The sequence below is a fragment of the Sinocyclocheilus grahami genome, unplaced genomic scaffold, assembly GCF_001515645.1.
Source record: "Sinocyclocheilus grahami isolate Dianchi unplaced genomic scaffold, SAMN03320097.WGS_v1.1 scaffold245.1, whole genome shotgun sequence".
Taxonomy (NCBI): domain Eukaryota; kingdom Metazoa; phylum Chordata; class Actinopteri; order Cypriniformes; family Cyprinidae; genus Sinocyclocheilus; species Sinocyclocheilus grahami.
In genome coordinates, this window is record NW_015505424.1 from 1376023 (window position 1) to 1400551 (window position 24529).

Here is a 24529-nt window from a genome sequence, read left to right on the forward strand (position 1 = left end):
TGTTCCGAGTTTTGTGTTTTGCTCCCCACGTGTTCTATAACCCAGTTTTCCCTCATGTTTAATTATGTTTATTGATCCCAGGTGTTTCTCGTTATGTCTTGTGTATTTAAAGTGTTCCCGGTTCTAAGTTCTTTGTTCTGTTTTGAATGTCGTGTTCCTTGCTACGTGTATGTTCCTGGTTTCCTTGTTCTATTGGATGGCTATTAAAGTATCTCTGTTTGAAGAATTCTCCTCGTCTCCTCGTTCCTCGCTCCCTCACAGTAGCGTTGCGTAACAATATGACACATATGGAGAATAATTTCACGTCACTGCTGACCTAAACATCAGCTTGAGATTTGCTTGGCTAACAGTAAAAATGGATGCAAACCATTTTATTTCTCTTCAAATGATAATTAAATGAATGATTTCCTTCATTAGATCACATGTGCATGATTAAATCAGGGCTGTATCAGTTCGTGGTTGAAATGCTGTGGAATCCTCCTTCACTCTCCTCTTTGTGCAGACAGAGCAAAACAGCTATTAATAGACAAACTCTCAAGCTGTGGACTATGTGAAGGGGGAACGAACCCTCATAACCTACAGAGATATAAAGTGACAGATCAGACGCCTCCATAAAACTCTCATTCTGAACCACGCCAGCTTCAAAACAGCTCTAAATATTTATTTTCTGCGTAACAATTTATTTCACCCATTCTTACACTCTTGAACATGAAGTGATTGGATTAATAGACAGATTTACATTTCAATAATATACACAAATACATTTATTTTATCTTTATTATATAGATAAAATAATATATATACTGTATATATATATATATATATATATATATATAATTCTTTTTAGATAGATAGATAGATAGAACGATAGATAGAACGATAGATAGATAGAGAGATAGATAGATGAAAGGAATGGTTCACACTGATTTCTGCTTCTATTTCAGTTCTCAGCTCTGCTTCATGCACTAGTTTGGAGACGTGTGTGAGAAAGTTGATTCGCACAAACACAGCTCCAGACGCCCATGTGTTGCCATAGTAAGGTTGTATTTCCTAATGGGGTGCTCTTATGAATCACACCAATGGGACAGACGCTCGGCCGGCCTCACGTTCATAACACCTGATGAGAACTGTGACCCTAAAAGGAGACAGCTAAGCCAATCAGAGCGCAGCTACTACTACATCCCGGTCAATCAGAGCGCGGCACGGGGGAGAGAGTTACCCCTCAGCTGTTAAGCACATTTAGGGATCGAGCACACATGCCAGCACACTGGCCCATTGACATATACAGTATTCATCCTGGAGAGAGCGAGGAGCCTCTAAGATGTTACTAAAACGAGACGGTTACGGCTGGTGGACATCTTTAGGCAGCCTGTGTTCGTAAAAAGCTGAATAATCAGAATTATATCAAGAGAGTGCTGACTATAGCCTCGTAACGCGGCACGGGGGAGAGAGTTACCCCTCAGCTGTTAAGCACATTTAGGGTTCGAGCACACATGCCAGCACACTGGCCCATTGACATATACAGTATTCATCCTGGAGAGAGCGAGGAGCCTCTAAGATGTTACTAAAACGAGACGGTTACGGCTGGTGGACATCTTTAGGCAGCCTGTGTTCGTAAAAAGCTGAATAATCAGAATTATATCAAGAGAGTGCTGACTATAGCCTCGTAAAGCCTGACAAAAACCAGCCAGAGTGACGAAGATTTGTGAGGAATTTATGCAAACAGTGCAGGAATGATTTGAAAATTGTGGGGATAAATTAAGACATGATTATGTGCCGTATCTTAATAATACCCTACAAACAGATGAACGAATGTCTAAGTGTTTAAAACACATTCCAACAGTGTTAATGCATGCTACAACCTTTCATCCAAGTAGTGAAAAAAGCACTTAAAAAGCAAACATAACAGATAAAAAGTAGCATAAAAATATAAAAGGTATTTTTAAATCAAATAAAAGCAGATGAACACTTCATAGATATATATATATATATATATATATAAGTATAATTAGTGTAATAAAAATATAATTTATAAAAAGTATATTTTAATTACATAAAAAGAAAAAAGATAACATAAAAGCTATATAGAAAGTTTTTTTTAATATTGTGTTTTAATAAAAATATAAAAAGTATATATATTATAATAAAATATATATGCTTTTTAATATACTTTATGAAAAGTATATTTTTAATTACATTAAAAAGATCCAATAAAAGCAGAGGATCACTATATTTATATATTAAACTTTTTTTGTTTTAATATATATATTTTAAAGTATATAATAAAAATATACTTTATGAAAAGAATATTTTTAATTGCATAAAAGAAAAGATAAAAGCAGATGAACACTAAATATAAAAAGTATATATATATAGTATAAGTATATATTTAAAATAATAAAAACATATTTTATAATATACTTTATAAAAAGTAATATATATGCACATTATACTTTGTTATTTTAAATAATCATTGCATGGATTATGCAAAAAGTGCTGGGTGGTGTAAATATAAACACTATTTGATTTCAAATAAATATTGAAATATGCCATTTTATATGGCATTTAACCCAGACCTCTTAAAGGCTCGAGCTGTGGATGGCTGGCGCTCAGCACGCTATTTCTAAGGAAGCCTTTCTTAATTTTAGGGAGGCCCACTCCACCCAGAGATCAGGTTCATGGGTGGAGAGGGTTATTTTCTGGTTTTTATTTTTTCTCGCCTGCTCTTATTTGGGCTTGTGTGAACCCCATGCTCCGCCCCGGGCCCCGGGAGCCGGTCTTATTTAAAGCGGCTCCTCACCTTGTCTCTCTGTCCCAGTGGAAGCATCAGTCTTGTGATAACAACTTGGTGAGTCCTGCGAACGACCGGAGAAGCTGCTGCATCTGAAATCTCGTTAGGTCTTTGAGTCGTAACGGTTAAGACTTTGCTTCTGGAGAACAGTTTTGACGATTACTCTTCTGGCGGAGCAGATCATCTCAGATTAGTGTGTGACACTAGATTGAAAGGCGTTTTTCGTGAAGCATCAGCATGAATGAAGCCTGACAGCTGCGAGCAGAGGACTCCTCGAGCCCTAAATAGAGCGTCTGTCCTCCAGTCAAACTCTAGCCTTTCTTTGGCTTCAGTGAATGCGGCTGGAAGTCTTGAGCTGCCACGAGGAGATATGATTTCACTAACCCTTCATGGGCAGAGCGCGGAGAACTAACACGTGTCGCTGATCGCCGTAGTCTATTATTATTTAAGATTTGATCTAAGTTGGGTTAGGTGACTAAAGTGTAAAAACGTTTGGATAAAAGCATCTGCTAAACGCATTAATGTAAATGCAGAACCGGATCCAGCTGCGCAACGAACTAGTCATTTATTTTTACGTTTTACGTTTTCATTTTAGCATCCGTTAAAGTTTATATATATATATATATATATTTAATTCCTTTTTATGTTTTCTGTTTTCATTTTAGCTAGTTTCATTAATTTAGATGGGTTTTTGTCCGTTTTTTAAATATATTTTAACGTTTTCATTGTAATGTTTTAGTAATTTTGTTGCACGTTTTTGTCATTTTTATTAGTTTTTTGTAATATTTTGTAAGTTTTCATAGTTATTTTTTAATGTTTTTTTGTTATTTTAGTCATTTTGATGCATTTTTATTAGTTTTCTTTTTATGCTTTCCGTTTTCATTTTAGTTAAAATTGTTACATTTTGTTGTGCGTTTTTATCAGTTTTATTTGTTTGGTTTTTAAAAAAAAAACTTTTTAGTTTTAGTTAGTTTGGTACTCTGGCAACTAGCTGAAGTAAGTTTTTTAAAATATTTTATTTCAAGTAACTAAAGAACGATCTTTGACCAAACAGCAGTTAGCCTTAATCTGTCTCATTTTTTGGATTCAAATTAGAGCAATTTTTATGCACCTGACTTCAGAAAAGAAACCAATTAGACGACTAACTTTTAAGACTAGTCTAGCTGGTTTTATGCACTCGGCATCAGGATGTAAACTCAGTGTAGAGACCGTGTTTATCAGGACTTTTGGTGTCTGACCGTAGTGTGATGTTTCCTTCACAGACCAACCAGAAAACCAACCATGTGCGACGACGAGGAGACTACCGCCCTTGTGTGCGACAACGGCTCTGGCTTGGTCAAGGCTGGATTTGCCGGAGATGACGCTCCCCGTGCTGTCTTCCCCTCTATTGTTGGCAGGCCCCGTCACCAGGTGCGAACACAGCTGCAGAACAATCATTAGAGAGGAGATCCTCTCCTGGTAGGGTCACTAATCACGCTTCTCTCTCCATCAGGGTGTGATGGTGGGTATGGGTCAGAAGGACAGCTACGTAGGTGATGAGGCTCAGAGCAAGAGAGGTATCTTGACCCTGAAGTACCCCATTGAGCACGGCATCATCACTAACTGGGACGATATGGAGAAGGTGCGATTTTTAGTCGAATTCTATAGTTAAATGCATGCATCTGGCATTGTGATTAACACAGTCATCTGTGCCGTTCAGATCTGGCACCACACCTTCTACAATGAGCTGCGTGTGGCCCCTGAGGAGCACCCAACCCTGCTCACCGAGGCCCCTCTCAACCCCAAGGCCAACAGGGAGAAGATGACTCAGGTACAGATGAAGAGTCTGATGGTTTCTCAGAGACAGAGTCAGACTGCTTCATGACACTCGCCTGCTTTGCTCTTGCAGATCATGTTTGAGACCTTCAACGTCCCTGCCATGTACGTGGCCATCCAGGCTGTGCTGTCCCTGTACGCCTCCGGACGTACCACTGGTGAGTGCTTTTAACACACATTCTCTTATAATAAAGAGCCAAATCAATATTATAGTTAAAACATAAATGCATATTTTGGATCATGCAATTATGCAATTAATGCAATAAGCTGTAAGCTGTAGAAACGTCTTTCTTAAATCCAGTAGAATCTAATTTGAATGTTAAATTTAAAATCTAAAAATCCCAAAAAATTTTTTGCATTGAAATAGTTTCTTGCTTTAAGAGCTAAGATCAGATTGTGTTTCATTGTAATTCCCTCTGATGTCCTGCAGGGGCATCATTTGTGAAAACATCTCTTTTTTTAATTTCATTAATTTTGTGATACGCTGGAATCATATAACAATTATTATCATATACCATTATTTTTTATTTTCCATTTTCATTTCAGTTAAAGTTTTAGTCATTTGCCTGTGTCTTTTTGTCAATTTTAATAGGCTTTTAATCTCTATAGAATTTTTATTTAGGTTTTAGTTATATTAGCTCTTCAAAACGAAAATGGTGAATCTTGTTGCCTTGGCAACAAACTAGGCGATATGGCCCCCCAAAAAAAAAATTATCACAATAAAACTTTTCATATGAGTCAAACATCAATACCGATAATTATCGGGAAACATTTCAAGTCTTTATTTCTAGATTTTTTTTTTTAATGGTGCTGTTTCGTTCCGCTTTTGGAGCACAATCATTACATCAAACATTTATCGAACTCTTTTTATCGTTTTATTGATAAACGTTATATCGCGACAATTAGCGTTATTGTTTTATCGGCTAGCCCAAAAGCATTTATTTATATATCAAGTAAAAAAAATGTATAGTTTTAGTTTTAGTTAACAAATTATTATAGATTGAAATCTGGGTTTTTTTTCATTTCTTTTTAAGTTTGTTTGTTTGTTTGGCATGGGTTATATACTGTATTTATCACTAGGGCTCTATTATTTATGAAACTGCATTTGCTTTATTTTTTTGGACCACGGCTGCTGTGTGTTTATCACTAGCGCTGTATTGTCTGTGATACAACAATTACACGCGTCGATGCAGTCTGCATTGTGTAAGATTAGCAGCTGGCAGGTTGACTGCTGTATGCACGATTATTGCTCATTTACCCACGCTGTCCTCCGCAGGTATCGTGCTGGACGCCGGTGACGGTGTGACCCACAACGTCCCCGTCTATGAGGGTTACGCTCTGCCCCACGCCATCATGCGTCTGGATCTGGCCGGTCGCGATCTGACTGACTACCTCATGAAGATCCTGACCGAGAGAGGCTACTCTTTCGTGACAACCGGTGAGTGGCGGTATAGTCTGCACGGGAGAACAGGTGCGAAATAGCAGGAGTTAACGTGCGACCCTTGCCTCTCCTCTCCTCAGCTGAGCGTGAGATCGTGCGCGACATCAAGGAGAAGCTCTGCTATGTGGCTCTGGACTTCGAGAACGAGATGGCCACCGCCGCCTCCTCCTCCTCCCTGGAGAAGAGCTACGAGCTGCCCGACGGCCAGGTGATCACCATCGGTAACGAGCGCTTCCGCTGCCCCGAGACCCTCTTCCAGCCTTCCTTCATCGGTGAGTCTCGCTCGGATGGTCTTTCATTGACACGTACTGATCAGTGTTGTTGACTGAACGCCTCACCTCTCAGGTATGGAGTCCGCTGGTATCCATGAGACCGCCTACAACAGCATCATGAAGTGCGACATCGACATCCGTAAGGATCTGTACGCCAACAACGTCTTGTCCGGTGGTACCACCATGTACCCTGGTATTGCTGACCGCATGCAGAAGGAGATCACTGCTCTGGCCCCCAGCACCATGAAGATCAAGGTGAGATGCAGCAGACATGCATTCAACGATGCAACTCGAACAGAAAAGGTCATGGGTTGGATTCCCGTGAATGCTTGAACTGATCAAACCTATAATGCATTAATGTAAATATTTGTTAACTTCTAATCAATTTTCATTCAGTGTAGTGTATACAGTTTAAATTGCACATTTGCATAGATAAATAAGTAATTACATTTCTTGGTAACACTTTACCATAAGGTCCTATTATGTTTAACAAACAGCAATACATGTGTTACTTAACACAAATGCAACTGTTCATTCCAGCTCCGTTCCAAGTTAAATATTAGCAGATTTTAACAATGTGCACTGAAAAAATGGTTGTATCGAAACAATTTTCACTCAGAAAGGGCAAGTCAATGTCACTATTAGTTACAAAGAAATGGCAAGTAACACATTGAACTAAAAAAAAATGCAATCTGAAACATACTCCAATAATCTTTGTTTTATGTACATCTTTCGAAAAAAAAATCAATGCTTCATCGTGTGTTAGTAAATGTTGAAATGAACGTGAACTAAGATTAATAATAAACGCTTTAGAAGTATTTTCATTCTTAGTGCATGTTAAGTAATGGAACCTTGTTGTAAAGTGTCACCGATTTCTTTTCAAATGTAGTAACGGCTGCAGCTGTTGTCACATGTTAGAGCCGTATTACTCAGCGTTTAAGACACTAAACATGTCTCCGGTCTCTCTGTAGATCATTGCTCCTCCTGAGCGTAAGTACTCCGTCTGGATCGGCGGCTCCATCCTGGCTTCTCTGTCCACCTTCCAGCAGATGTGGATCACCAAGCAGGAGTACGATGAGGCCGGTCCTTCCATTGTCCACAGGAAGTGCTTCTAAACCAATAGCAGTGTCTCAGTCTCAGCCGTACATTTGTACCGTCTCTTTTACTGTATATACATGTAATGTTGTAATAAAAACAGATAACTGATAACAGAGAACAGTGTATCGAGTGATCACTCGCATGACTGCATCAACCCCAAATGCATCAGATTAAATAATGCAAAAAATAAAATAAAATAAATACAGAGGCATACAAAAAAGTGGCAGTGCCATGGTACAGTGTTGATAAAAGCATCCATGGCATATACTATGGTACTACCACAGAATAATTCCTAAAATAAAAAAATATTATGCATTGCATGCTATTAAATATGTATGGAAGCTTGTTTCCGCCACAGAATAAATAAGTTTTTGTTGTTTTTTTACAATTCTGAAACATAGAAGTATAGCTAAAATAAATACATAAATAAATAATTGAGAGATATAAACTCAGAATTGTGAGATATAAAGCAAGCACAGATGAAAAGTCTCAATTATGAGATACAAATTCATTTATTTATTTAGTTTTTAGTCGATGGAAACTACAAAAAGGAATTTTAAACATGCAAGACTTTCAAGAAAAAGGTCAGATAAAAATCTGCTATTACCTTTTTCGTGGGCTTCCATATATATATATATATATATTATTTTTGGGGAAATATTGGCCTGGTTTTACAGACAGGGCTTAGACTAAACCCTGATTAGGCCACAGATCAATTAGGACATTTAAGTAACTTGTATAAACATGCCTTATATAAAAACACTTCTGATGTGCATCTTGAGACAAAACAACAAAGCTGACATATTTTAAGATCAGTCCGTGCAAGATCTTTCAGTTAAAACAGCCCAGACATGCATTTTAGTCCGGGACTAGGCTTAAGACTTCCTAAGGATACTGTGGTAGAACCGTGATATTCTTTAAGAATCATGTAAATGACATAAATGCTCAACTTGTAACATTCTGTCCTAATTCTGGGACATTTACAGAAATGTCTTATTAATGCACAATGTCTTATTAGTGCACAATGTTTTATTAGTGCACAATGTTTTATTAATGCACAATGTCTTATTAATGCACAATGTCCCTGTTAACTAAACAAATTAAAAAATGGTACAAGTTAAACAAGAAAAAACAAGGAAACCAAACAACAACTGGTACAATGATACCACTACTACCAAGGTATCCTTTGTAAAAGTAAGCTATGTTTCAATCACCAGATCATCGGAAACATATGGCACTGATATGGACCCAGCACTTGTTGTGCATGGCTCTGTTGTTCAAGAAATGCATGATATTATGCTGCAGAAACAAATGCTTTAACACGCGAGCATCTGCTGCGCCATCGATCACGCGAGTCACGCGGGGGTGGGGCGTGTCCAGCCCTCACGTGACTCATCGCGGCCCAATCAGAGTGCAGGGAACGCGTGCGTGACGTACGCAGGGCGAAATTTGAACGTCTTCTCCCGAGCTGCCGTTGTTGTGAAGACGGGACATAAAGCGGACTGAAGCAAACACTGGGTTATACGACGATATTTAGACTTTAAAGGCGCGTTTTCATGATATAAAATGAGGTTTAGGCGTAGCAGAGGCGCAAAGCGAAGTATAAGAGGAGTTTGGTGACTGTGAGCGGTTGTTTTTATTGAAATATGTCGCGCGGAACTCTGAGGGGAAAGTAAGCTAGCGTTAGCCTAGCCGTTTAACACATCCAGAACCTTTATTTCGCCTGTTTTTAAACCTAAAGCAGCTTTTAGCGTAGTACCTCTCCGTTTTTATCCGTAATAATGAAGGTTTTGGAGCGAAATGTGGTTCGTCTGGCCGTCGTTCAGCATCTTCGCTCGGTTTATGGAATAAAAATCAAAAACTGGAATAAAAACAGAAGCAAGCAGACGTCGGCGAACACGGTGAGTCCAGAAAACATCATGAAATGTTGATTTTATAATGGAAATACAGTCAATCTAGCGGTGTCTCTACTGTTAGTGAGCTTACTATGAAGACAGCTAAGCCATTTTGTGGGCAACAGTTCAGCTGCGATGCACATAATGCTGTGTATTTGTCACATTCGTTAAGACAGAGGCATATACGAACCTCAAAATGCTGTGTAGAAAGGCAGATCACTCATTATTGAGATACCTGCAGCTATATCTCTGTGTTTTATGATTAATGCTCAATATTCATTAGTTGGAGTTATTTTTGTCGCATGTTTGGGTCACAGTTTAATGTATTGATTGTTCAGAAGTCACACCAATTCCTGTGCATGTGGTTTCTTGTAATACAAAGATGAAAATAAAATCACAAAACACATTGTAGCATGAACGCATGAGACATTACAGAACAAAACACCTGTTCTATAACAGGCCTGGTTTATGGCTGTAAAATCACAGCAGGACATGTGATTAATTACAGCAACGGTTACTGCACACAATCAGTTTGATTCTGGTCTTATGAGAGTAATTTGTGTGTCTTCAGGTCAGCTGTTGATTTTCAAGCACACAGAGCTTCTCTTGTCCATGTTCTTCTCACCTGAACCGATCTCTCTTGTCTTTCTAGGTGAGGGTGTTTGGGGTTGCTCTTGAAGGTCTGCCGCACCGTCCTGTGCTAGACTACGGAGACGTGCCCTGGTAAGACCGAGTCAAACATTTACTTGCATACAGATGACATTTATTATATGTAGAGCAATCAGAATGAACCAAAAACAAAGAGAGAGTGCCCTGGTTGATTTGAGACTTAAACAAATCTAAACGGCACCATTTATCAGCGACTGAACGATGCATAGACCCCACAGCAGTTGCTTTGGTGTGAATGGGTTTAAATGCCAGCGGATGGACACATGCATGATTGCTTCTCGAAGTGAAGATGTGTGCGGCACAGCTCTGGGAGTAGAGGAGTGCGGAAGATCTCTGGAATGTGGTTAATAAGCGTTTAGATCAAATATGAACATCTGCCAAATTATAAAATAATTTATAACTGTATAAATATTTTGCCTGATGCTTTGGACACATTTACCCTATTCCCTATATTGTATTATTTTATATTTATTTTAGGGCTGCAACAACTAATCGATAAAATCGATTATTATCGATAATGAAAATAGCCCACGGTGCACGTCCAACTTCAGCCGGTCACATCAAATTACAGCATTATGGACAAAATGCATCTAAAATAGTGTAGGAAACCGAATGAGATGCTGCGGGAGAAGTACGTGATCCAAGCTGCCCAAACCTTGAGAGTTCTTTATTTTAAGCTTTAACCTAATGCGTTAGCGTAATGGCTTGCCTTGTCAGGCGCTTTGACAGATGCATGTTCGTCCTCAGTGCAAAAACTTTCAGTTTACGGTCATATCCTTATATCGATTAGTCGGTTCTGCCCACGTCCAACTTCAGCCGGTCACGTCAAATTACAGCACTGAAAAGAGCATTATGGACAAAATGCATCTAAAATAGTGTAGGAAACCGAATGAGATGCTGCGGGAGAAGTACGTGATCCAAGCTGCCCAAACCTTGAGAGTTCTTTATTTTAAGCTTTAACCTAATGCGTTAGCGTAATGGCTTGCCTTGTCAGGCGCTTTGACAGATGCATGTTCGTCCTCAGTGCAAAAACTTTCAGTTTACGGTCATATCCTTATCTGTAAATGTAACAAATTCAACGCGAACACTTCCACTTTTGCAAAAAAAGTCCGTTCTGATAGTAAATCTTTACTGAGTGCAGCGACCGTATTGTTTTGATCCTGTAGGCCAAACTGGACCAGGGCGAGGACTGTCTGTCCACTGCTCTCCCGCTGGACGTCGCTGGACTTCTGAAGCAGTTTTTCCGGGAGCTTCCCGAGCCGGTTCTGACCTCTGACCTGCACAGTGCTTTCCTGAAGGCCCAGGAGCTGCCCACGGATGAGGAGAGGACCTCGGCCACGGTCCTGCTGTCCTGCGTGCTGCCCGACAGGAATTTAAACACACTGCGTTACTTCTTCAGCTTCCTGAAGAGCGTCTCCCAGCGGTACGACGCCAAATGCAGCAATGTCTCCGTTTGTCTCGAATCACTTGTTATGCAAATTGCTGGCTTCCCTCTGAATAGCAGAAAAGCTCTTTTGTGTTAAGAGCCTCATGTAAAGTGTGTGTATTGCTCTGTTATTTCAGATGTGCTGAGAATAAGATGGACAGCAGTAATCTCTCGGTCATCTTCGCACCCAATCTCTTTCACTGTGGAGACGGCGGCGACAAAATGAGCAGCAGCACAGAGAAGAGACTCAAGCATCAGGCAGCGGCTGTGCAGCGTCTCATAGATAACGCTCCGCACCTGGGTATGTGTGCCTTCCATATAATTACATTATTAAAACATTCGTTTTTAAAGCATGTTAGGGAGAGGACTGTTGTCTGTCTATCATCTGATTAATCTGTAAAGTAGTCAACCAATTCAATCAGGCATTCCCAAACTTTTTTTAGCAGCTTACAAAATAGTGGATATTTACTTGAAGTCCCCTGCAATTTAAAGCTAATATTTCAATAATTACACAACACATTTTCATGATTAAACTCATTTCATGGTTTTCTGGTGTTGATTAATAGTCACATGCAGGTAAACATAGTTTCGATTGTTCTATTTTAACTTCTTAATTTGAAACATTTTTTGTTATTTTACATTCTTACAATATAATAGATTAAAAGCTTTTCATCTTCTCGTCAACCTCAGTTTGGGAAACCCTGATGTGAATGCATCACAGCCCTGCATCATATCTGCTGAATGAAATCCAGGTTTCTCACTCATTCTGAGCTGCTGTTTCCAAAAATAGTGTCTGTTTTGCTCTTTCACGTCACTCTTTCTCATGAAATCAGATTCATTTTGTAGCATTTTTGCTTTCGATAAGCATTTGTGTATTTTATTATTCTTTAATCAGCAGAAAAACACCACTATTACTATTTGATCAGTTCTCAGCTCATTTTTACATGTATTAATGATTCTGAAGACATTTATTTTATGCCTAATCCTGACTTCCACTCATTTTTAAATGACACATTTTGAATATTTCGTTTTAACATTAAAACCTAAACTTTTGACATTTGACTGCTTTGGATATTTGTGACCCTGGAGCACAAAACCAGTCTTAAGTGTCAATTTTTTGAAATTATTCTGAAGCTGAATAAATAATATTTCCATTGATGTATGGTTTGTTAGGATCGGACAATATTTGAAAATCTGGAATCTGAGGGTGCAAAACAATCTAAATATTGAGAAAATCATCTTTAAAGTTGTTCAAATGAAGTTCTTAGCAATGCATATTACTAATCAAACATTAAGTTTTGATATATTTACGGTAGAACATTTACAAAATATCTTCATGGAACATGATCTTTACTTAATATCCTAATGATTTTTGGCATAAAAGAAAAATGGATAATTTTGAGCCATACAATGTATTGGGTCACTTTTTGTTAAGCACTTTAAAGCTGATACATATGATTTGAAAAATCTTCATTCTTGTTTTGTGAAAAACTGTACATGATGTAATTTTTATTGTTATTATTATATAGGGATATTTCTGAACTCAGCATCATGAAATTAGTTTCAAGATGCATGAATATGAAATGGGATTGAAGCATTGATATGTTCCGTATGCATTCTCAAATGTTCATCTGAATGACAATGTGAGGAATTCTCATTAAAGCTAACCCACCTCACAGAGCTGTTATGGGTCGTTGTTTAAAGGTGTGGTTCCTCAGTTCCTGCTGGAGAAGGTTCCAGCCATGTTGGGTTGTGATCCTGGAGCGTTTTCTCCATCGTCTCTGTCTCTAGAAGAAAGTAACGCTCACTCAGACCTGAAGAAGAGCAACAGACGCAGTTTAGGAGGTAAGAACCATGTCTAAAGTCATAACATGTCCATGGGAAATCACATCACATGACCGGTTTGAAGGAAGCTGGATACGGTTAATAATGGTTTGAAGGCATATAATTAGTTAAATGGGCTTGTTTTGTATTCCAGACATGGTAAATGGAGCTCTGAATAGGTTTAAAACTAGTAGAACCCCAACCCCTCAGTCTGATGGAGCAGGTGGGTGGATGTTCTCATCAGACTTCACTGCTTGTAGATCAGCTGCGCTCCAATCTTCGGGTCTTGAAAGTTTCCTGATTATTGAGTTTAAGATGGCTTTGTCTGCTTTCATGCATCATGTAGATGGGTCTCCGCTTGTTCTCGCTTTATTGTGACATGCCGTTGATAACATACAGCTTGATATTTCTCTTTCAGAGCTTATAAGAATGTTTCCTCTACTTTTAAATCATTTCTGCTCGATTCTCAGTCGGTCACTCAAAGCTTTCTTTGTCATTCTGAACCTTTTGCTTTGAAAATGGCTTCTCTGTTTAATTGAGTATTTACACTACTGGTCAACAGTTTGGTTAGTTCCAAACTACAGAACAATAAAGTGAAAAGACTTTTAACAAAAGCTCTCGTTCTTCTGAGTAAATGAAAGTGTTTTCCCTCAGTTTTCTCCATAGCCACTCCTGTCATCATGACGCCGAACTCCAAGCGTAAGCTTCCTCTGGAGTCGGCACAGACTCATGGGTTCTCCAGCAAGAAACGCAGATCCATCAAGAAGAGCCTGGAGCTGTTCCCGAACACTTTGTTTGGAGGAGCATCTACACCCGGATCAGGTGAGGTTTATGCCCTGCTGTAGCTCCAGGACTCTTGTGTGGCGTGTTTTTGGACGGTTCTGTGTGATCATCTGTTGGCGTGATCTCTCAGCACACAGCGCAGCAGGAGCTCTGGACTCGTCTCACAGCGGTTTACTGTCTTCTGTGGGCAGAAACACTCGACTGTCCTGCAGCTCTGCCAGGAGGAAGAGCAGACGACTGCGAGACCGCAGCGTGAGCAGGTACGACGCACTTTATTATTCTCATCTGCATTTGAAGTGACTATTCGTTAACTTACCCTTAAATGCATGAATGTTTCGCCAATCATTATTGCATATTCGGGTCTTTAGCGACCTGGACCTAACTGCTGCAATTGCAAAAAACTCTCTTAATATGTGTCCCTGCAGCACAAAAGCAGTGTTAAGTCGCTGGGGGATATTTGTAGCAATACGGACCTAACTGCTGCAATTGCAAAAAACTCTCTTAATATGTGTCCCTGCAGCACAGAAGCAGTGTTAAGTCGCTGGGGGATATTTGTAGCAATAGCCAACAATACATTGTATGGGTCACAATTATACATTTCTCTTTTATGCCAAAAATCATTAGGATATTAAGTAAAGATCATGTTCCTTGAAGATATTTTGTATGTTTCCTACCGTAAATATATCAAAAATTAATGTTTGATGAGTAATATGCATTGCTAAGAACTTCATTTGAACAACTTTAAAGATGATTTTCTCAATATTTAGATTTTTTTTGCGCCCTCAGATTCCAGATTTTCAGATATTGTCCTCTCCTAACAAACCATACATCAATGGAAAGATTATTTATTCAGCTTGCATGCATTAATCTTTCAATTTCAATTTCAAAAGATTGACCCTTATGACTGGTTTTGTGCTCCAGGGTCACATTTTAAGAACAATTACAGAAGAATAAATAAAGCATATTTCGTTACCTTTTGAAACTTAAAAGGGTTTAATTTGAGCAGATGATTTTACCATCGCGGTCATCGTTTTCAATGACTTCATATTCAATATTTTGATCACTGGCACCTTATTCACCACATCCACCATCAAATGACTGACATTTATATTTCATTGCTCTGCAGTAAAGCCATTCAAACCAATTACATTTTTGCTGATGATATTCTTTTGTTTTATGCCTGCGGTAATTATGAGTGAAACATCACAACGTCATTGTGTATCAAACAGTGCCACCTCGAGGAATAAAGATGCATTGCACTTTGAGTCATCAGATATGTAAATATAGTTGAGCAGGAAAAATATACTTGCACATTTTCACAAAATTCCTGATTGCATAGATTCCTATTGAAATGATTGAATTTTGCTCTCAAAAATTCGCTTTTTTAAACGTGTGTTTACGATTGTGATATTTGTTGTTGTGCATACTAGTATTTTTGCTTTTAATGAGGATGAAAAAGTTAGTTGTCTTCATGGCACATCTAGTTTCAATGGTGTGTTAAAGGTTTTGGTTTATTGATGTGAGACTTGGTTATGGTTTTGGGGTTTATGCTGGCCTTAAAAAGTTATAATTCACCCTTTCACAAATTAAGCCCTTAAAGGTCTTAAATAGACCAATTTAGAGTAGACGTCACAGTTACGTCACTTGCAGCTGCGCGCGCACAGTGGTTGCAGAAAACACTGGGAACAAGTGGAGATAAATGGGTAAAATCTATGGAATAAGAGAAAAAATATATTTTTGATGTCAAGATCATTTTTATAGAATACTGTCGTCAAAGACGCCATTTGAAGCTAAACGCAGACGTTTAAATGGACAAACTATGGATGAAAACTGTTATGATTACTCTACTTAAAGCATTAATTGGATTTAAACAATAGGTCTACATAATATTCACATATGCTGTTCATAGGGGACGTGTTGTATTAGCCCCCTACAGTTACAGCATGAAATACTATTTAAACCTTACTATTAACATTTTTACATAATGTTTATTTTATCTCACAATTCTGACTTTTTTTCTCGCAAATGCAAGTTTATATCTCCTAATTCGGACTTTTATAACTCGACTTAACTCAAAAATAGTGAGTTTGTCAAATCTGAGGGAAAAAGCCAGAAGAGCCGAAGGGAAAAGAGAGAAAGACGAGCTGTTTTTCCTTATTAGAATTGTGAGATATAATCTCGGAATTGCGAGAATAAAGTCAGAATTTTGAAATATAAAATCAAATTGACCTTTTATTCCATGGCTCCATAGACTGCCGCTTGAAAATCCTAATTTTCTGCCTCCAGATAGGCTCCGCCCACAACAAACGTCACCCCTGTTTCGGATCTGTAAGACTATCGCACGCTCTAACGTCAATATCGTTGAATAACAGTGCTTATCGCTGGCTGACAAGCTCTTGTAATATGCGGAGAACATTTTGAAAATGACATCTAATCAATATAATCTATAATCTTTTTAAACCTAACTATCCGTGTAATTCTCTAGCCGTAAAGGCTATCTCTCCCGGGTTTTCTGCACCCATGATGCGCGCGCATCCTGAACGTTTACAAACCGATAATTGGTCCATTGGAGCCGAAAGTCTTCAATTCATTACGTCGTGGCATGCAATTCAAAAATGAATATCTTCCTCAGTATTTTTGTCTTGTTTTCCAGTATAAATATCTAAACACCCTTGACTCAAGATACATTTACTGGAGATGCAAAATAATATGAAATCTTGTTTTCTGAGAAATTGAACGATTGAATCGATTTTTCTGACCCCATTGGTAGATATTTGTCCTTGTTTGAATTATAAACTCACTATATTTTAATACCGTCTTCTGTCTTGTATTTTGCTCAAGTAAAGAATCTTTAGATATTTACAGTGGGGAAAACAAGACAAAAATAAAGGAAGAACATCATATTTTTTGCAGTGTCATCTGAACATTCCGGAAAAAATATTTATATATTATATTTAAAAGGTTTTTTTTATAAATTTTTTTAATTAATTCAAAATAATGGAAATCGGTAGGAAGCTGCATTTTAAACTTTAAAATGTTGCTAATACAAGACATTAACATTTAGAGACCATATTGACATATTGTGTTCCCTAAATGTTCTATATTTGGTCTTGAAAACGTCTTAAATTCCCCTTCATCAGACCTGCAGAAACATTTCAAAACTACCGTTTTTGTCTTTCAAACTCATTTGTCGTCTCCAGAGTTGAATCGGGGAAGGAAGGCTGTTTCTCGCCCAGAGTCGCAAAGAAAGAGCCTGTGAGAAAGTCTCTGCGTCTGCGCTTCAGTTTGGATTATATTTAAAAGGTTTTTTTTATTTTTTTTATAAATTTTTTAATTAATTCAAAATAATGGAAATCGGTAGGAAGCTGCATTTTAAACTTTAAAATGTTGCTAATACAAGACATTAACATTTAGAGACCATATTGACATATTGTGTTCCCTAAATGTTCTATATTTGGTCTTGAAAACGTCTTAAATTCCCCTTCATCAGACCTGCAGAAACATTTCAAAACTACCGTTTTTGTCTTTCAAACTCATTTGTCGTCTCCAGAGTTGAATCGGGGAAGGAAGGCTGTTTCTCGCCCAGAGTCGCAAAGAAAGAGCCTGTGAGAAAGTCTCTGCGTCTGCGCTTCAGTTTGGGCAAATCCAGCCGAGAGTCTGTAAGTTCAGAAATCTCATCTCTGTCAACCTCCACCAGAGACTGAACAATCAGCCGCTCTCTCCTATGCATCCGTGATTTGCGTGTTTATAATTTGCATGATGGTGTCCTCTAACTTTTATATAATATTTATTCATGGGTGAATAATATAGCACTTTAAGAAGTTATGTTAACAGAATTGAGAACGTTTGTTTTGTTATTAATCTTGAGTACTCTCTTCTCTTCAGTGTTCTCTGGCGCCATCTAGTGGCAGTGTAATGTAGGTACATGCTGCTGTTAATGATGCAGAAAATCTGAGGAGAATATAGTGAAATCAGTCCATGCATACAGTAATCAATATTTTAATGTATTCTATAACGGTCTTGGTTTGAGGATTTTACTCATGCATTTTATGAAAAAGTGAAAATATCACTGACCTCGATGTTTAATATGTTAATATTAAAATGGCTTTAGTGCTGCTGGAAATGGTGCTTTCAGCAATCAAGAAAATCACATTTTTACACTTGTTAATTTTATGACACTAAGATAATTGATGTAATGTGATGTTTGTTCTAATCATTGTGTTCTCATTGACTTGCACATGTTGTAACATTGTGACTTTACAAGAGCAAATATCGATTATTTTGTATAAAAACCAAATATCAATATTATTATAACCGTTTTTATTAATTAAAATGTATCCTTGTGGTTTTGGGTCATTCCTTGCCATTACTGACGTGGTCATTATTTTATGCATGTGCATATATGCTCAAATAAAAAAGACGATTGACCAGAAACACTTTTACTATCAGTATTTCTTCTCTTAATTCAACACTGACACGTCTCAAACCATCACAAACCACTGAGAGTAAAAAGCAGCTGCCTCTATTTCAACAGAACGTCATTACACATTCACAACTGGGGCCAAAGGGGTCAGAGGTCATAGGTTGGCGCCTAGCGACACAAGAGAGCTGTTCTGGGTTTCACTTCACCAAGGAGCTCAGTCCGGCTGTTGTGAACAAGAGCCCCTCGAAAGGTCAGTATTGTTATTGACACGCTTTTGGGATTTTATGACGTTCCTCAAACTTTGCAACGCGCCTGGCTAATTTTAAGCTTTGAAAACGGCGGTTTTGCCTGCAGGAATATTCCAGGTTAAATACAGTTATGCATTTACAGTGGACGTCTGTGGGCTAATGTACAACGTGAGTTGTCCATCATAAGCCAGTGATATTGTGTGGTCATTATCATAAGGCCACCGATGCTGGACAGAACTTGTGTTTGAGCCTGTAATGTTGCGTTAAGAATACATAGTCTGAAATTTGTTTGCTTTTTTTTTTTTTAAAGTCAACATTACATCAAAATTGACTGTTTACTTAAATGGACACTTATGACCTTATGAATGATTCATGTCATCCAAAATCATTTTTTTTCTATGAATATCATGTCCACTTGTAGAGTCACTTCCGACCATCCGTTTGATTGCACATGGATAAAATTGCATGCAAGTCTTCTTATTTTATTTATAATTATCTAGTTTTATTTGGATATTCATCAGATTACAGAAGTAGAAAATGGGCTGCCTTTTGCCTTTTCATGTTGACCTTAAAGCTGTTGACGATTTGATTTCTCATACTTCATTTCTTCTGCACTATGAGTCAAAAGTTTGGAATAATTAAGATTTTTTTAAAGGAAGTCTGTGCGCTCACCAAATATGCATTTATTTAATCAACAATACAATAAATAACAGTAATGCTGTGTAGTATCGTTACAATTTAAAATGTAGTTAATATGCTGATTTGCTGCTCAAGAAACATTTCTGATTATTTTCGATGTTGTGCTGTTTACTTGCACTTTTGATCAATTTAATGTCTTATTTGTTTTGTTTTTTTATCTTTTACCAAATGTTTGAATGGTAGTGTAACAATTTCCACAAAAATATTGTGCAGCACGACTGTTTTCAACATTGATAATAATCAGAAATGTTTCTTGAGCAGCATATCAGCATATTATACTGATTTCTGAAGATCATGTGACACTGAAGACTGGAGGAATGATGCTGAAAATACAGCTGCGCATCACAGAAATAAATTACAGTTTAATTGATATTTACCTAGAAAACAGCTGTTTTACATTCTAATAATATTTCACTATTTATTAATGTATTTTTTGATCAAATAAATGCAGCACTGATGAGCAGACGAGACTTTTCAAAAACATAGATGTGTTTTCTTTGAGAATATTGTTATATTGTCCACGTTTGCTTCACAGGCTCCAAGTTCATCAGTAAATCCGAGGATAACCTGTTGACCCCGCAGTGTGATTCTACAGACCACAGGAGCTCGTGGAGCGGAGACACTCCTGACGTCAACCTGACCTTCCCACGGGATTCTTTCTCGGAGACTCCCGTAAGCATCTGTCTGAAGAGCAGCTACCGCTCCGAGCCCACCGTCATCGTGAGCAAACCTGCGATGGCCAGCATTCCCAAGCGCCTCTGCTGCGCCTCCAGTGACCGCAGCGCCTCGGATTCGTTCAGCGAAGAACGCTCTCACACTGGACCCACGCTACTGAAAATCAAGCAAGCTTTCGGCAAATCTGGCAGTGACCTTCACAGCATCGTTAAACAGCAGAACCACGACGAACCGCAAGACAGCCCTGGCGCAAAATCTGACGTGGGTTTGCCTTCGGAAGCCTCACACAAGTCAATGTCTAAATCCAGCGACTCGGATGATCACAATGTGACGTTCGGTCAACTCGAGATCGTTCCTTTGTCGCCTCTACATATAGACAGCGCTCTGTTCGACAGCAGACTGACACGGTTTGTGGAGACCAGCCCTGACGGGTCTCTTTGTCTTGAAAATGAAAGCAGGGCTTTCCTAAAAGAGGCCACTGGAGACTGCAGTCAACTGATCGACGCTTTAGACATCCGAAGTCCTGTGGCTTTCAGATTGGAGACGTCCAACAGAGTTCAATCAACTCCGTATGCAACAAGAACGCAAACTAATACCAATACATCCCTGCCGAGCGAGCTCAAAGAGTCTTTATTAACAGATCAGACCAACAGTCCTCAAGATCAAGCGGAGAAGCCACAGAACCATCCTGGAGCCACTGAAACACGCCGAATGAGAGTTGCCGACCAGATTAAACTGTTCAACATGATGACGCTGAATTCACCCAACGCCAAAGCGCTCCGCTCTCCTCTGAAGTTCCAGCGCACGCCGGTCCGGCAGTCCGTCAGAAGGATAAACTCTCTGATCGGAGGCCGGAAGGACACAAGGATGGGTTGGTGCGCCGCCAGTCGGATAAAGGCAGTAAGTTTAGAAAGTGGTTTGCAAACGTCCTCGAAACCCAAACCTCCAGTTCCTCCAAAGAAAGCAGCTGTCAAAGCGCTGGAGGACGTCACCAATAAAGCACCAAAGACAAAGTGTGACATGTTTTCGGCCAATAAGAATGCAGCAAATGAGTGTCCCAAGTCTGTCCTGCTACTAGTGTCTGAAAACGATACCAGTCGCTATAGAGGTTCACTTAAAAATCCTCTTATGGAGGGAAGGCCGCTGTCGGCGATGAAACCCATTGATATATAAGTCCCCATAACTTTAAACTCTTTCTTCTGCAGATGTTTTTGAACTCTTGCATTCAGGGGTCTTAATTTATTTCGATCATTTTACAGGTGAATGGTGCGAGTGATATTTTTACATTATGAGAAAATTGCTAAATTTGTTTCAGCATATGGATTGGATTTCAGGGTCGCTTTGGTTTGAACGTCAAACGAGAAGCAAACCCAATGTGATTTGAGGTCACGAATTTGAAATCCATAATTTTAGAATATGCTCGGTTATCTATTAGTTTTGCTGTAAGTGAAAAGACGAGTCCGTGAAAGTGTGAAGAGTGATGTTTGTGCAAGAATAGTTCACGAGTGTATTTAGAGTGAAAATGGATGTTTGTAAATTAGATCAGAAAAGGTTGGATTTGGGAAGTGGCTTATTTACTGTTATTTATGTTTTATGCAAAAGCTTGATTTTCATTCAAAAGGCCTGAAAGACAACGTTCATGGTGTAACTCAAGGAAATGTATGTTAAGCAGTATTATGGTCTTATGCGATTATCCTCAATGCTGTTGTTATTTTTCACTCTTTTATGAAGATGTTGGTCTGCTTTTGTACATGAAGTTGTCCAACTAAACTCTTTTTCTGATGTTTTGAAGTTCCTTTCTTCACCACTTGGTGGCGCACTTTGTTCTGCAGGACCAAGATTCGGTATTAAAGTTCATTGGTCTTCTTACATCACACTATTTGAATGGTTTTACTGCCAAACAATACACAGCAAAAAGATAGTTGGGACTAAAAGTAAACTTGACTTCAAAATGTTTATTACAGTCTGAAGCTGATTTGATAAAACTCCTGGAAACCAATGCAATATTTTGGCACGAACGAGAGGCCAAATCTCAAGTTAATGGGTTAATGTAAACTATTCTATCAGCATAAACGCTTATGATCAATATTTTCATAAAATGTCCCATCGTGTGTCCAATTTTTTTGGATGATTAATCATCCGTAATACATCCCTTTTGCATTGCGGCTAAACAGACCCCCTTTGGTTTCAATGCAGTTTGCCATAAAAATCGACACAATGAAGAACAGAAAGATTAAATAAAACAACCTCTATTATAGCTTGTCAAAGACTAAAAAATTATAAAATGTGAGAAACTTAATTCCCATTTATTTGTCTTATTTCCCATTGTGCTAGGGGTTAATTTGACCCACATTTTAATGTTCAAAACTAGCTGTACCAACACAAGAAAACATTAAATATGATCTAATATTATTTATACTTGGTGTAAATAGTATTTATTGCTATTTGTACTTTCCCTGCCTTTATGTCATGTCTTTTCAGGGTGAAATGGGTTTCTGACTTATTTTTAATACTGTAACAGATTTCTAGAAAAAACTAACGACCGAAAACAGATTTTTTTGACTCTGAAACTCACCTAAAGAAACCGAATTGTTCTTGGATGATTCAGAAGACAAGTCCTCAATTTCGAGTACACTTGGAGTCTTACATTTAATAAGTTCTCACACGTTTCATATTTTAGTGTCTGACAAACTAAAATAAAGGGTTTCTGTGTCTTACCTGATACGTCAGTGGTTTTCAGAGTGTGGATTTTTGGCTGATTGCATGAAAACCAACGGGGGACAATTTGACCCCAACACCGAAGTCATAATTTGTGTACAGCCTTTCCAAAACACACACACGTGTCGAAACTTTGCATGCTTATTCATAACCCTAAATTAAAAACATCCACCAAATTTCAAGATGAAATAAATAGTTTAACCAGTATTCCAAGCAGTTTGAAAATCAAGTATGGCGTGCAACACGATCAAGCTGCTCTGATTGAGAAAAATCGTGATTTCTGGCCTCATTTTCCCTGAAGATAGATCTGTACAGATCCAAACACATCCACTCGTGTGTAATGGACCACAATTTAATGCTTTCATCGCCATTAAGAAGCGTTTGGAAGGAATTTGGCCTTGAGAGAGAAACACAAACTAAAACCGCTCCGGACAGAAGAGCTTATTAGCTTGTACATGGCTCATGTACGTTATATCTGGCAGAAACCAGCGCGGTGGTGTGTTTAATAAACGACAATACGTACATATTTGTGGTCAGTTGTTTTGTAGCCAGAAAGAGAATAAACGAGGAACACATGCTGAGAATAAACTGACACTAACACACCAACTCTAAACAATTATGAACTGAATGAATGGGTCCGAATCAATCAAACAAGAGCAGATGTGTTGCTGGAAAGTGAAACAGATTAATAGCAGCGTATTTCTTCCTTAAAGGATTCGTTTATACAGAAATACAGATTCTGTTTTGTTCAGGTTAAATAAAACGACTTGATTATCATCACTCAAAGATTTTACTTTTAAACATAAGTTCGAAAAAATATTTTTTTCATAAAATAAATAATAGGAATGTGCAATGTAGGCTACTCGATATTTTTATATTTTTAAGTCATTAAATCGTAGCTGTTTGTAGAAAATAGTTTGAATGATTTCAGATATGTATGAAACCAACATGCCTACACAATTATGTTTAAGAGGAAAAAGTACTATCACATGTTCCAAAATAACATAAAGCAGCAAAAATCAGTATATTATAATGATTTCTGAAGGATCACGTGACACTGAAGACTGGAGTAATGACTGATAAAAAGTCGGCTTTGATCACAGCAGTTAATTATATTTTGCAATAAATTCACATAGAAAACTATTTTAAATTGTAGCCTATTAAAATAGAAAAACGTTATTTTAAATTGCGATATTTTACAATATTACTGTTTTTACTGTATTTTTGATCAAATAAATGCAGAGAATTCTTTAAAAAGCATTAAAAATTGTATTTGTCCAAAACCTTTTAATGGCAGTGTGTGTGTGTGTGTGTGTGTGTGAGAGAGAGAGAGAGAGAGAGAGAGTGTGTGTGTGAGAGAGAGAGAGTGAGAGTGTGTGTGTGTGTGTGAGAGAGCGAGAGAGAGTGTGTGTGTGAGAGTGAGCGAGAGAGTGTGTGTGTGTGTGAGAGAGCGAGAGAGAGTGTGTGTGTGAGAGTGAGCGAGAGAGTGTGTGTGTGTGTGAGAGAGCGAGAGAGAGTGTGTGTGTGAGAGTGAGCGAGAGAGTGTGTGTGTGTGTGAGAGAGCGAGAGAGAGTGTGTGTGTGAGAGTGAGCGAGAGAGTGTGTGTGTGTGTGAGAGAGCGAGAGAGAGTGTGTGTGTGAGAGTGAGCGAGAGAGTGTGTGTGTGTGTGAGAGAGCGAGAGAGAGTGTGTGTGTGAGAGTGAGCGAGAGAGTGTGTGTGTGTGTGAGAGAGCGAGAGAGAGTGTGTGTGTGA

The 24529-nt window shown here is 38.3% G+C and overlaps 2 protein-coding genes across 2 annotated transcripts; both read left to right on the top strand.

The window, feature by feature from the left end:
* The first annotated feature begins 2752 nt into the window (after positions 1-2752).
* actc1b (actin alpha cardiac muscle 1b) lies at positions 2753-7532 on the top strand. Its single transcript, XM_016289405.1, has 9 exons — positions 2753-2848; positions 4054-4201; positions 4284-4412; positions 4491-4601; positions 4680-4764; positions 5883-6044; positions 6128-6319; positions 6393-6574; positions 7291-7532. Exons 2-9 carry the CDS (start codon positions 4073-4075, stop codon positions 7432-7434), a joined length of 1134 nt encoding a protein of 377 aa, XP_016144891.1. The 5' UTR covers positions 2753-2848; positions 4054-4072; the 3' UTR covers positions 7435-7532.
* A 1295-nt stretch (positions 7533-8827) lies between these two features.
* LOC107598148 (rho GTPase-activating protein 11A-like) lies at positions 8828-21873 on the top strand. The gene is made up of 12 exons (XM_016289421.1): positions 8828-9318; positions 9965-10035; positions 10863-10920; positions 11148-11404; positions 11545-11708; positions 13112-13252; positions 13386-13454; positions 13886-14053; positions 14145-14274; positions 17565-17673; positions 18549-18687; positions 19920-21873. The coding sequence occupies exons 1-12, from the start codon at positions 9199-9201 to the stop codon at positions 21230-21232; spliced, it is 2739 nt and encodes a 912-aa protein (XP_016144907.1). The 5' UTR covers positions 8828-9198; the 3' UTR covers positions 21233-21873.
* Positions 21874-24529: the final 2656 nt, after the last annotated feature.